Below are 14,244 nucleotides of genomic sequence, written 5' to 3' on the forward strand. Positions count from 1 at the left end.
CTGTATCCACTAGGAACAGGAGAAGAAATAATGAGCATACATTGCAGCAAGGAAAATGCAGGTTGCATATTCCAAGTATAAGGCTAGTTAAACACTGCAGCAGATTGCCTAGGGAGGTGGTGGGATTTTCAAAGGAGCTGTGTGTCCAGAAGCTCCTGTGAAAGTCTGTCAGCCAAATGCTAGTGCTAATTCTGTGTTGCTGTGTCAAATAGAATGACACTGAATATTTCAGTGCTGAAGGAAAAAGAAGAGGTTGTTACAAATGTTGTGGTCAGTTTATTAACTGCTTATTACCAGAATAATGAATGGTGGTAGAAGATCTTTTTTAACCATTTTCTTTTTTTTCAGAACTTGTTACCAACCAAATAACAATTTTGAATTACTTCTGTAATTAATTCAGTGCAAATGGCACTTTGTGCCCAAAAGCTTGTCTAAATGTCTCCCAACTATGTAGTTGGTCTAAGAAAAGATATCACCTACAAAAATCCAAACTTCACTTCAAAACTCATTTACTGGGTGGGAAGCAGTTTGTGTAGTAGTAACTTTTACTACACTAAGAGTGGAACAAACCTTCCATGTAATTTTATAGCCTTAGTTTCATCATGAATACAGGCTGGCTTTTCTTTAGAAATATGGTTTTCTGAGCTCTTGCTAAATGTGGCAAATTTCTGAATGATACCTGGAAATCTCTCTCCTGGATGAAATGCATTTGCTGTCTATGTTTTACTTCATTAGCTTTTGTATTTTAATTAATTCTTCTATTTTGTTTTGCATTTTGACCTGTCTAGCTGAGCTTGGCGATTATGATCCTGATGAACACCCAGAAAATTACATCAGTGATTTTAAGATTTTCCCCAAGCAATCACAAAAGCTGGAAAGAAAAATAGCTGAAATGCATAAAAATGAATTCAGGTAATTTAGAGTACTGCCTGTGAAAGAGGCTATCAATTATTGTGTGTCTGTTTTCATATAGAATACATTAAGTTATTCTCTTCTGCACTTTTAATATGTATTTTAGATATTCTTCTTGTGCAAAGTACTGTACACTTGTCATTTTAAAGATGTTAAGAGGACTATAAAAACCATTTTAATCATAATTAACTCCTACATGCATGCTTCAAACTGGTACTGTGGCATGTCCGGGCATGAATGTCTGGCTATATCAGTGGGAGTGGCTTACCCTATGAGAGCTGATGTAAGCAATGCAAGGGTGTATCTTTCCCATGACTTTGATCTTTATGTAAGCACTTGATAACCATCCAGAGCTTCTTATACTGATATTTATAAACTTAATTACTGCTATTGTAGTTTAAGTCTTACCTAATGTTGTTTGGTTGGTATCTTTAGCCGTTGATATAATTTACTATGCATAGCATATATGGGAGAATGATGGTAAGTCATGGTAATATATACTGATACATATTGAGACAACTTTTTTAGAAGGGTGAAGGAGCTACATTCAGGGCACTTTTGCCCCCCCACAGGCTTTCTTTTCCCTTCCTTTACAGATGGGACAGAGAAGATTAGATCAAATAAAAATTGTTCTCTTGATCCCATTTAATATGCTTCAGAGGTGAAGCTGCCTGTTTCTTTTGAGAAGATCTGCTTTGTGCAAGCTCACCCCCTTCAGGACTGCCTGAGAATAACACAGACAGTAGCAATCAATGTGGACAGTAGAAGTAAAGGCAATCCTGCAACCCACTTAAAGGAAAGATACAGTGCACAGTTTGGTAGGCAATCACAGGAAAATGATTAATTGCATAATACAGTGTTAACATTCCTTGGGAATTGTCCTTGCAGATGACATTATATGAGGTATATAGGTGAAATTTCACAAGTTCAGAAAGCAACCCACATTTCCACAAACCAGAATGAAAAGGAATGTGGTCGTTTGAACAGAACAGTGTAATCTGCATGCCATGCTACAGAGGAGGGAGAATGATTGTTATTGAAAGACATAAAGGAATTCAGCTCACTTTTGCTTTGTATTTCTACAATTAAGTAATTACTATTTTTGATAGACATACAGTGTATCTTATTATGCAGAAATATTACTTTGTTATTACTGAGGGGACGGAAAACCAGAATTTTTTTCTAAATCCCTTCTTTGAAGGATTTAAATATAGTTTAAATATCGTTGCTCTGATAGACTGCTCAAGATGTGTATCAAGAGTTTTGTTTATCCATGAACACAGCCTTAGGGACAATATGAAAATAGAACACTCCACTGTCACAGGGATAGCTGGTATGTTCAATACTCCTAGTAAAAAAATGTTGTGCCTTAGCTCAAAGGAAGGCTGCAATTGTTGCTGAGCCTTCCTTTTTTTCTGTTCCGGGAGTCTATACATTTCTTTTGTCAACACTATCCCTTAAACAATATAAAGATTTTATGTGATTAATAAAACAGTCTAGAGTCATGCTAAGTTTCATATTAGACCAGCTAATATTCCAGAGAGAAGCTAAAAGTCCTTTAGTTGTCAGCAATACAGATGCAGTTTTGACGGTTGTCTTCCAGACGCTGTCTAGTATATTCCCATAGGCAAAATCCAACCTCTGATGTGAGCAAAGGCCTTCCATTGATCTACGACCAATTATGGGTAGTAAAAGAAAGATATGAGTACTGGTAAATACCTTAGTGCAGGAACATACCCTTCCTTTAATCAGACTGCAAATGAAAAAAGGAGGAGAATTCACTAACAAACATTAGATTTTTATTAGAGCCCCGCTTTTCACTAAGGCAGTCATGTAACTAGCTGTGGGTGAGCAGAGCACCAGCTCCGGGCGCCAATTTAGAGGGAGTGCCAGAACGACAGCCCTGCAAAACTTGTGCAGCAGCAGTAGCCAAGACTGTGCAGTGACTTTGTGTGGCACTAGTGGTGGTGGCAGTGGCAGCAGTGACAGCAATGGTAGGAGCTCCCAGGTTGTAAGGAGAAGGATAAGCTTCTAGTAAGATTGCTTGGCACCTCCCCTCCACCCTGCCAAAATTCCCAGTTATGCCTCCTCACTAAGCTCTTAGCTCGGCCTCCGTTTTTGTACATGTAACCTTGTGTATGCACATTTTTCTAGCACTAATTTCAGCACAATGGCGATAGATTCCATTTGAGTGCGCAAATATAAATTGCATTTTTGCAACGCATTGGTGGCATGTCTGCCTCTTTGATTTAACTTACATCTGTTCAGGTACCCTTGGTGGGAAACTGAATACACAGGTATTTGTGCTTGCTCAGCAAGTTTAGGAAAGGAAGTATTTTTTTTTTTTTAAATTACGTTTTTGGGTGTGGTAGAAAGATTTTCTTATGGAATATATTAAAACCTGACAGGGACAGGGGAGAGTCAAACTTTCCATTTCTTGATGTTATTATACTCCCCTTAAAGGTGGCAGAATGTAAACAGATATGTCCTCAAAACTGATTGTTACTAGCTGGTCATGACCATAGTATTAGATGAAAGCCAGTTCAAGTAACATAACATTATTTCTCCTTTTCAGTTCTTCACTTCCACAGCTCTCAATACAAATAGTGTGACACATTTCTGTCATGCAGTAGTTAAACTATATACAAGTTCCTACAGTATTTATGGTAAAAAGTACATGACAAATATTGGGAAAGCCATTTAATTTGTAAATTTTTTACATATTATGGATATAGTTTACTGGTTTGCCTGTTTCACCTTGCTGTAGCTAGCCAGGTTTTACTGATATCTTTTATTGGACAACTTGTATAGATGAGAGAGATGTTAGACAAGCTTTTGTGCCATACGTTGAGGGGTACATTGTGCCAGAAAGCTTCTTGCACCTCCCCACAACTCTATAGTTGGCCCAGGAAAAGATATCACCAGAAAAGCCTTGCTGCTTACATGTTTCCTGGACTATCATGGCTATAACAGTCCAATCTCATTCAAGGAAATGCATTTAAAAATTCGTATTTCTTAGGGGTTTTAAGAAGAATACTGGCCCAATAACTGGGAATTGTCTAGTACACCAGTACTTACAAAAACACTGCAAATGAGTTTCTGAGATTTTTGTAATAAGGCATTTGAGTGATGGATTAATGATTGTAAATGGTAGAAAGACTTACGATCGGATTTTTGTTTGTATCCATTTTACACCAGTATCATTCAGCTGACTTCAAAAGAGGTAGTCTTGATTAGGATCAGCCACTGTCTTTTTGTTTGTTATATATCTGGGTCATTAAAAACCAGGACATCTCAGTTTTGAAGCATGTTGTCTGTTTCTTTACTGAATCCCACCTCATCATTCTTAGGACCCCATTACCTGAGTGCATCTATTTTGTTCCAGCATTGTTTTTTTCTGTTAATGAGTGAATGAGAAAGTGAAAGATATGCCTGGGAAGTAGCTGATGGAGCATAGTGACAGCTGCAAATGACTACAGTGACTCATTTTATCTCATTGAGAAAGCTTGTTCCTATTAATTAGTACAGATGTATGATGTGGTGCCACTGCCTCTCACTCTCTTTATGCAACTGTGAAAACCTTGTCAGGATTTTATCAAAATACAGCCTCTTGCATGACCTTTCTCTGAATCTGCCTGCGCAAATTGAATCTCATGCTGGGGGGGGTGTAAAGGCAGAAACTCATGAAAAGCTGTGATTAATTTTGTCTTGTGACATTATTCATTCCATGCACCTGAGGGAAGAAGGGGGAGGGGTATTTTAATAATTTAATCAGACTTGACAAGGGGGCTTCATGAAGGCCTGTCCTTTTCTTATCTTAACAGATAAGAAAAGGACAGGGGTTTATTTGGGGTTTCATGGCATCACACATAAGTACACTTTTAAAACATGACACACCTGTGTGTGTGTGAAAGAGATTGATTTTATATGTGGCTGCTAGAAACAAAATCAATAGTGAAATACAGTAGATTCCTTTTATTGGAATCACTTTGGGAAATGGTGATTTGATTCTATTAACCAGATGATTCCGTTAAAAAGAGACCCGTTTTTTTTCTCATCATATCTCTGCTGTTTCCTGTAGTGTTGGGTTGTGTCCACTGAGCTGCAGAGGCCACAGGGGAGGGCAGGAGCCTCAGTCCGCAGCCCGCACCCACTCCTGCCCTGCACACAGATCGGTGGGGTGCAGGTCCCCTCTGCACCCCAGGAGTGCGTGCATTGGCAGGGAGCTTACCTGTGGGAGCTGCTCTCCAGGCTGCCTGGGGCCATGTGCATACAGGCACATGGTGTCCCCTGCCTGACTGCCCTCCTCCTGCTCCTTGCCAGCCTCCTGCAAGCTGGAACTCTGCCAGCCTCCAGAGGGCTCATCCCAAAACTGCAAAATCTCTGGGCTTCTCTAGTAAAATGAGAAATCTGCGTTTGTCTCTGGTAACAGGTAAAATCTGTGGTTTACTCCATTTTTCCATGGGAAACAAAAAACCTGGATTCCTGCTAATAAGTAATTACTGTATAAATTTTCTGGAATTTTAATTTCAAAAACCAAAAATTGTGATTCTAATATGAGTGATTTTTTACATGCAATAATATACAAATGATTTTGGTTTTTCCATATTGATTCAAATAAGTGGCTGATTCTACTAACCAGAGATTCTATAAAGTGGAATCCACTGTATGCAGATGAACAGGAAACTGTCAAAACTTTGTGAATGGTTCTTAAAAGAATTCCAAGCTGCTACAGTTGCAGCAGGGAGTGCTAGAAGAGTCTCATGGTTCAGGTGGTTGAATGCTGTCCTGGGAAGTTCCATTCCTACCCCACAGACATCATTGGTATTTAGCAGGTCCTTGCAACACCACTTTTCCATGTGGTCCGTAATTTGCAGCAGCTCTGTTCCAGCCTTTATTTTGAGCCCCTTCTAAATGTTACATAATGCTACATACTCTGAAAAGTTAGAATCAAGTTATCTTTTACTGGTTACCCTTTATTTCCCTGTGCCACTGTTCCTCATCTCTAAAACGGGGATAAAAATACTATCTCATCTCTCAGAGGATTTGGTGAAAATAAATGACACTTTGGAAGACTTTCTAACCTATGCAAATGGCCAGTTTAGAAAACCTCTTCAAGAAAAAAAATTAGACTTTATATCAAAACCTGAATGGAGTACAATAAATAAAGGGTAGGACTACTCACTGAAAAATGAGATGTAAAAAAATATTGACGTGCCTGTCTTATCCTGTGCATTGAATGAGGCGGGCTCCTGTAGAGAAAGTAAATTGTGATCACTTAATTAAGGACATATCAACAAATTTGCCAAACGTAGGAGGTGTACAGGCAATCTTAATTCCGGCATTTCTAAAACTTAATTGTGTTCTTTTAACATAGCTTTTCATGTATTATGCATATTGATTTACATATTTTTTCAAGGATAGCTGCCCTTATTATCTTCCATTGTTTGGAAAAGTTGAAAGAAAAATTGAAAAGAAACATGGGAATTTAAGTCACAGTCTCTAAGAATTATATTTATGCAGTTTAGGACTTTGAAATTAAGTATAAATTTTAAACTATTCCTCATGCCCTTTCACTCGAAACCAAAGGAATATATAGGATGCAGCTAATACAGATGTTTCAATCAATTTTATGCAATATTTTTTGTAAGTAGTGGCAGTTTTTTATAATAAACTTGTAATGATGGCCTTTATTTTCAAGTGGATTAAATATGTAATTGATGCATTATGTAAGCTTATTCAACCTATCACCACTCTTATCTTGTGTCTCTGTGTTCATGTGTGATTAAAATAGTTTACTGCTGCATTCAATTCAAAATACTTTAAGATGTGAAGTTGGCATTCTCTATTCTTTCTACTTGATATTTCCTTTTAATGAATTTCATCTTTCTTTTTTCCCCTTTTTTTTAACATGAGGCTTTTTCCATGTTTGAAGCAACCAGTGAAATGTTTAAAAAAAGATTTTATGTTTTTCAAAAGAATTAATTGTATTTCTGTTAATCTTGATTTTTACTCTTAATCTTTTTAAATGGATAAAATTAATTTTCATATATTCCAATCTGTTATTGGTTAATTCCTCTTGTTCCCATTTTCAGCTCTCTGAAATTATATAAGCAAAATTTCTTTGAGTTTAGTCCTGCAGCGGCATGACTAGATGCAGCTCTTATTTTTTTTACTTTTCTTCTTTTTACTGAAGGAAATATGCACATGTAGTTGTGTTAAATGGACATCCTATTTCAGATACAATTGTTAGATTCACTTTACATGACGGGACATAATAATGCTAAATTTCCCCTTTTTAGAGAAGTCATTCTCTCTTCCTTCACCCCACCTCCTCTGTTCCTCTGCCCCTCCCTCCTGTTCCAAGACGCATATTCCCTGTAAATGATAAATCTCTTATCACAAGACTTTCTAATAGAGGATTTTCCATTTTGATAGAAGTCCAGTAGCTGCTAACAGAGATCTGACAGCCACGATTCCATGAGAGAAGATATATGAGAAAAACTGAGAGGGCTAGAGATATGATCCTTACATCTCCCTTTCAGGATTGTAGGAGTCTGACTTTTTTTCCCCCTTGCTTGACTGGAAAGTATGCAAACCTGAGTCTCAGTGACAAAAATGAAGGTTTATTAGATGATGAATACCTCCTTTTTAACTGGAACATAAATCTTATAAGAAACATTTATTTTACATATCAACCTATGTGAAAAGATATGTTGGCTCATATGATTTATTATAAGGCCTGTTTCCCCAAGTGTTTCTCAGACTGACTGGGTTTAGGTACTGCAGAATTATTTGTGATGGTTCACAAAGGCTTTTGTGGATAATGGCTTAATGGTTTTTATGCATTTATCATAATGAGACCACATATTTCAAGTCTTGGTCTTCTCTAATCAGCCCCAAACTCCAGCTCTGTCAACCCATGACTTTCTATAACCTATCCTCTGTGGGTTACTATTAAAATGACATTTGATAGCCTCTTTAAGTTTTTAATCCAAGTGGCAACTTGATGCATTTGTCAGATACCTCCAAAATAACTGAGATTTTCTCAAAGGCTTTTGCAGAATAGTGAGGTAGATGCCATCTTCTGGAATTAAAATATCTCAAAATGAATTCAAATGCTTAAAGATAGGATAATTTTTTCTTGATACCCAGAACACCAAACTCAAACTTGTGGTTTATTTAAATAACATAGAATGCCTACAACACTTGGCCTTCAAAAAGTTGAATAGACCATGTCAGTTACTGCATTATCAAAATTCAAAATAATCAACTTTGTTGTAAGCCCTTCTACCTACAGCCCCACAGTTGCTAAAATTGTTTTACTCCCAATATGATAGTGTCAGCTGTCTTGGTTTCTAAGACAGTTGCCTTAGCAAGCAGACTTTCCTATTCTGTACGAGCAGTGCACTCTTGGTCAGCCATGGATCGGTTCGTTGTGGCATCAGCAAACGCTGTGATGAACCTTGCTTTCTGTCTCTAGTTGTAAGAGACTTTGCCGTTACCTCTAGAAAGTTCTTTCCTTTTATGTATGTTGATCCCAGATTAAAGCAATTTCTTCCCTGCAAGCTGCAGAGTACTTGAGAATCTCTGAAACTGGCATCTTAGTTAGCAGCTGTATGGATATGTAATCAAGGGAGGGATTTTTTTGGTTGGTACCTTTTATTGGACCAATTATAATAAGGAGGAATATAGACAAACTTTCTGGCATGAAGTACTCTTCTTCAGGTCTCTGAGAAAAAATCAGACATTGCATGAGCTGTACAACAGATAGAACAAAGGCCTGTGCAACACTCTAATGTAAGTAAAAACAAGACATAAGAGACATTATCAGATAGCTAATAGGAGAAATGCAGTAGAAAGGATAATCTGATAAGTGCAAGAGTAAGACCATTCCAGAGATTTTTTTTATCATTAAGGCTAAGTACAGACAGTCAAAAAGCCCAAGGCTGAATCAGTACAATCTTCTCAGGTTAGTCTAAACTGAATAGATTGAACTGATAAGCAAGTGAACAGACATAAACTTTAGATTCCGGAAATGCAACCACATGGCTGCAGTGGCCTAGGCCAGAAGCCGGGGGGCTGTATAGCATGTCTCCTTACTGGGCTGGAGCAAACCCACCCACCATTCAAGGGGTGGTTTATGGGGAGGTGTAAAGCACCCTGGGATACTGGGAGACTATGAGTTAACTGATTTAGGGTAAATCTGTTTATTGAACTTCTGTCTCAGATTCAAGTTAAGTTTGATACAGCATCCATCCAGGTTTATCTTAAACCAGTTTTGGCCATTTTGAAAGTGGTTTATGTGCACTGAACTTCTCTTGTGTGACAGATTTGAACTGGTTTCTGATCACTTATACCAGTTTATGTGTAATTTCTGTCCCTACCCTTATAGAATTTAGAGAGATTAACAGGTATCAGGTAGCTTATAATGGGCCTCCTGGAGCTTTTGTACATAAAGAGACACGTTTTCTGCTTCCATGCACTTAACATTAGCAACAGAGATGCCTGTTCTCTTATATTTAGCCTCTCATACCACTTTCATCACTGTGGTATCAGAGGGTCTCACATATATGCAGAGAATCAAATCTGAGACTCTCATGCCATGCTCCACACTGTGATAGGTATGTTAGTGCCTTTGCTGGAGAGTTGCAGTCTCTTAAATTACACATAGTGAAACAAGAAAGATGGAAACAAATAAAAGTAGTAAACTTGGAGGAAGGGAGATGAATGTGAGGTTGCTGAGTGTTGTATATGAATCTTGTAGGGCTAAAAGCAAAGCCTTGTAGTGCTAAAGTGAGGCCATTTCTTTGTCCTTTCACCTCCATTTCATAAAAGCGGACACAGCACTTACGAGATGGCTGGGAGAGGAGAGGCACTGTGTATGGGCTACGGATAAGATATGAAACTAGCTGAATCTAGTCAATAGAGGAGTCTCATCAACAGAGGAACCTTGAAAGTCAGGCAAAAATTGTTTTTGTAAGATAAGAAACATCTTGGCAAAAATATATGAGGCATGTAGTCATGAGAGTTAAACTTCAGTGTTCACGTGCACAGTGCCACTTGATTGGATAGAATAGTGATTTAGTTAATAGATGATTGGGTATTTTTATGAGCACAAGCTAATCACGAACTAACGCTGACATACTAACAAAGTATAAAATAGTATTATATCTAGTAGGCGGGGTCTCTCCTTGGAGTCACCTCGCTGCAGCAAATAAAAATTCTGTATCTGACTTTGGATACTTGCTCTGCGTAATCATTGCCCCAGCCTAGAGCAAACTGCACGTGGCTTTAAGAGCGTAATTCGTAACACTGAGTGAGGTCATGTTTGCACCTAGAAGGACTAGGATTGTATGGGGGGATTATTAGGGCTTTAAAAGCTCTGTAGATTTATTGCAAATTAAGCACTACAGTACTATCTTTTTTTTTTTCTCTGTCTCAAGTTATAGAAACCTTATGTTATGGTTAAAGCTAGTGAGTTCTATTACCCATAAGGGATAATGAATGGATGAGAACTGTGAGATCTATTAATGTATATACCCTAGTTTCATAGTTTCTAGGGTTGGAAGGGACCTGAGTAGATCATCTAGTCTGACCACCTGCCATGGCAGGAAAGAGTACTGGGGTCAAACGATCCCAGCAAGGTGGTCATCTAACCTCCTCTTAAAACCCCCCAGGGTAGGAGCCTGCACCACCTCCCTTGGAAGTTGGTTCCAGATCCTAGCCGCCCTGACCATGAAGTAGCACCTCCTGATATCTAGCTTAAACCTACCCTCTGCCAGCTTGTGACCGTTATTCCTGGTCACTCCTGGCAGTGCTCAGGGGAACAGGGACTCCCCCAATGCCTGCTGATCCCCCCTGACTAGCTTATAACAGGCCACTAGATCTCCCCTCAGCCTTCTCTTCTGGAGGCTGAACAGGTTCAAATAGTTGATATTTATTTGTAAAAATAAATTGCTGAAATTGTGTTTAGTATATTCAAAACAAATACAGTGGATTTTATTCCTTGGAGCAGTTATGTAGTTACATTACGTGATTTTTTTGTAAGTTCCAGTCCTAATAAAATGCTCAGGAAAACCTAACTATGTGACCTGTCAGCTATTGAAATTTTGCCTTAAGTAAATGCATGTCCTTGCTTTTGATAATTTTATTAAAGGCATCATTCACCATTTACCTCAACCACAGCTGTTCTCAGAGCAACAACTGAAAAGACAGGAAATTACTATTTTTCCATTAGTGAATTGCAGTAGAAAGCCAAGCCATTCTTTTCAGGGCATATTTTAGAGGAAAATGCAAAATCATTTGCTGAAATAGCTCCCTGAAAAAGTTAACTTTTGAAGGAATGTGCTTTAATTTAACCTGCTTTGCAGCTTTTTTATTTAACACTGCCTGACTGTTTCTAGATAATAAAACATTAACATTGTGGGTTCTAGAGGAATGAGAAATTGCAGTGAGGTAGGGAGACTGGGATTCCCTTTTCCAGTGCTACACTTTTTTTCTTCATGGTATTGCGGAGACAGTTCCCTTTGGAACTGGTGTTCTTTAAGTTAGAAACAGTCATAGGGCTTATCTAAAAAGGTGATTTATAGCCAATTGCATTACTATAAACAGAGCTGCATCTTCATGATGTAATTTCTTGCACTAGCATAAATCCAGAGTAGACGCAGGAATATTATTCTCATTCAGAATAGGACTATTTTTACATGGGAACTTTGCTGTCTGCTTCAAGGAATTTTGGTGGCTGGCCAGCCACCTCGCAGCTCTGTTTAGCACTGTGCCCTGGCCATCACCTCTATTTACCTGCATGGCCTTTAGCTGCTCTGGGTTACGGTGACCAGGTGTCACATGTTACTTCAGATGCTGACTAGCAGCTAGAATCTACTTCTGCTTGTATAGAGACTCTAGAGTCAGCACCCTGCCTAGTGCACCTGTGTATTTTACTTCCTACCCCTGTTCATAGGTCACCTTGTCATCCTGGCAGCTTTTCACCTTCTGGAGAACATTTAAGGTACAGAAAGTCCTCGTGACCAGGTACAGAAACCAGGACCTTACTATTGTATGAAGCCATTGCCATGAGCATGGCTGTACAGGGCCTGCAAGTGACGGATTACAAACAAAAATCATGACCCTGTTGGCATTCCAGCTGCCTGTCTGTACTATGAAAAACTATACAGGATTCTGGTTTGGGATCCAGCATAGAACTTCATTTCATGCTGGATGTGTGAGGTGACCTGAAGGATGGCTGAGGGCAGAGGAAGGGGGAGAAAGGGATAAGAATCAAGGACTCCTTCCAGTTTCCTTCAGATACATCGGAAAAAAATCAGTTCTCAACTACTGTGCTAGCATATATGTCTTACCTTTCAGGCTCAAAGGATATAGATTGTATAGCCTAATTAACCTTATAGCTAAAACAGATCATTACTTGATCCTTTTGTTCTGGTTTTAACACTGATTATTTTCTTCAGTGTCATACTTTGGAATACATTGCATGTCTTCTTATATCCAACATTGTGTCTGGTAAAAAAAAAAAAAAAAGAAATAAAGACCCTTTAATTTGGTTGAAGACAAATGCAAGAAAAAATAATGAATTTGGCATGTCTTTCTCCATTAAAAAAGATTTGTTTCAGGACTTCAGATAGAAGGACCATCTAAAACTAAAATATATTGAGGTATCTTTTGATTGTTTTCTTAATTTATTAACTCAGAATTTAATTATCATGAAAAAATGTATTCTGTGTGTCAAAATAATTTCTGCATTTTCCATTAGCTATAGTTGTAGCATTTCACTTAGTACTATACGTTTATTGTATATATTAATCTTTGTTTTGCAAAAAAAAAATTATCCCCTAACTGCAGTGGACTCGAGCACTTCTATGTTAATCTTTTTATTTGTTTATAAAAATTGCTGCTCTGACTGGTCTGTTTTTTGGGGGGTGAGGTGGGTTATTTGCTTTTTCTTTATTTTTTGGAGTTATGGTTTTACTTGGAAACATATTTGGTTTATGAAGCAAGTTTGAATCACTTGGGTTGAGAATAGCTACAATCAGTGTAAAATATTGGTGGTGTTTACTGCTACTAAAAATGTTTTTCTCTTTAATATTCAAGATTCTTTCTATTGCTGGCATTAGAGGTATCCAAGAAATATAGTCTGACCAGTAACTATGTTGCCATAGCAATAGCAGACCATTCTCACAGATATTTGGTAGGTAGTGAATTTACATTCCTGCAATGATTGCACTCTGTGTCCAGATTTACTGTGGCTGATGGACAAAGTAGGAGGAACCTCATCAACAACTCTCATGGCACTATCCAATACCAGAGCCTCTTTCTTCACTGTTTTTAGCATGTGTTTAAATGCCTGAAGTAAATAATAATAATTGATGCGACAACCACAAAACCATTTTATGCATTCTCCAAGCTAGTGTGGGTGAATGGGATTCCACTTCAGTCTTCGTTGATATAAGCAGATGAGTCAATTTCAGGTGAGCTTTTTTGTGTCAAGAGGTGGTGAATGGTCCCCCACAGCAAGCAAAAATCCAGTTCCACTTTTGTTGGCAGTGACTTCAGATGTGCCTCGACTTTGCTTAAGTGCTGCTTTATTTTAATCCAGAAGTCTTCCAGATCTGGCTTTTTTCCTTTAAATATGAGTTTATGTGAACCTTTTTAATTGAACCTGTTTTCACTTTGAGACTTCTCCATATCTGAAACAATTTTGTTGTTCTTTGTATTGCCAGGTTGGCATTAATGCTTGTAGACATGCTGGGAGGCTGCTCTGATGAATTGATTAATTGAGTCTGCTAGAGCATAGCAATTACCGTGCTCCAGCAGCCTTCCATGTCTTGTGTATCAGTGTCCCTGCACTTCAAAATGGCAGTGGGGGCACTTGGACTAAAGCTTTTGAACGAGCTTTAGTTTAAGCCAGAGGTGTCCAAACTTTTTGAATGTGGGGCTGGATCATGAACTTTTTATCACCCAGTGGGCCGGTGAGCCATATTCAAAGACCTCACAGGAAGCAGTATCACATCAGGAAGTGATGTCACGTGACCTTTGACACCAATGAAGTTGCAAGAAGTGACAATGAAATGGGTCTGGAAATGTGGTTTAAAATCCAAAATAAAAACAATATAAAAGCAACAATGAAATAATACCAAACACTTGACTAACATAAACACTTAGGTTACAGCAGCAAGCTATTTTGGCATTCCTCCCTTGTTGATCTGGCAGCTGAGTTGGTGCAGGGCTGCCTGCAGCCCTGTTTGGGCAGAGCTGTCTGTTTGGGGGCAGCTGAGGGGGTTTAGTTTTCTCTTCCTGGATACAAGCCTGGCTCAG

General features: G+C 38.4%; 1 protein-coding gene across 1 annotated transcript in view; it reads left to right on the top strand.

Annotated features, from left to right (window-relative positions):
- FRMD3 (FERM domain containing 3) overlaps positions 1–14,244 on the top strand; it is an 87,822-nt gene that overhangs the window by 19,614 nt on the left and 53,964 nt on the right. The window contains exon 3 of the mRNA XM_019517409.1: positions 789–912. Within this exon, the coding sequence (XP_019372954.1) occupies positions 789–912 (124 nt within the window). The remainder of the gene's footprint in view (positions 1–788; positions 913–14,244) is intronic.

This window comes from Gavialis gangeticus, unplaced genomic scaffold (genome assembly GCF_001723915.1).
Source record: "Gavialis gangeticus isolate Ggan-Ray unplaced genomic scaffold, GavGan_comp1, whole genome shotgun sequence".
Lineage (NCBI taxonomy): Eukaryota > Metazoa > Chordata > Crocodylia > Gavialidae > Gavialis > Gavialis gangeticus.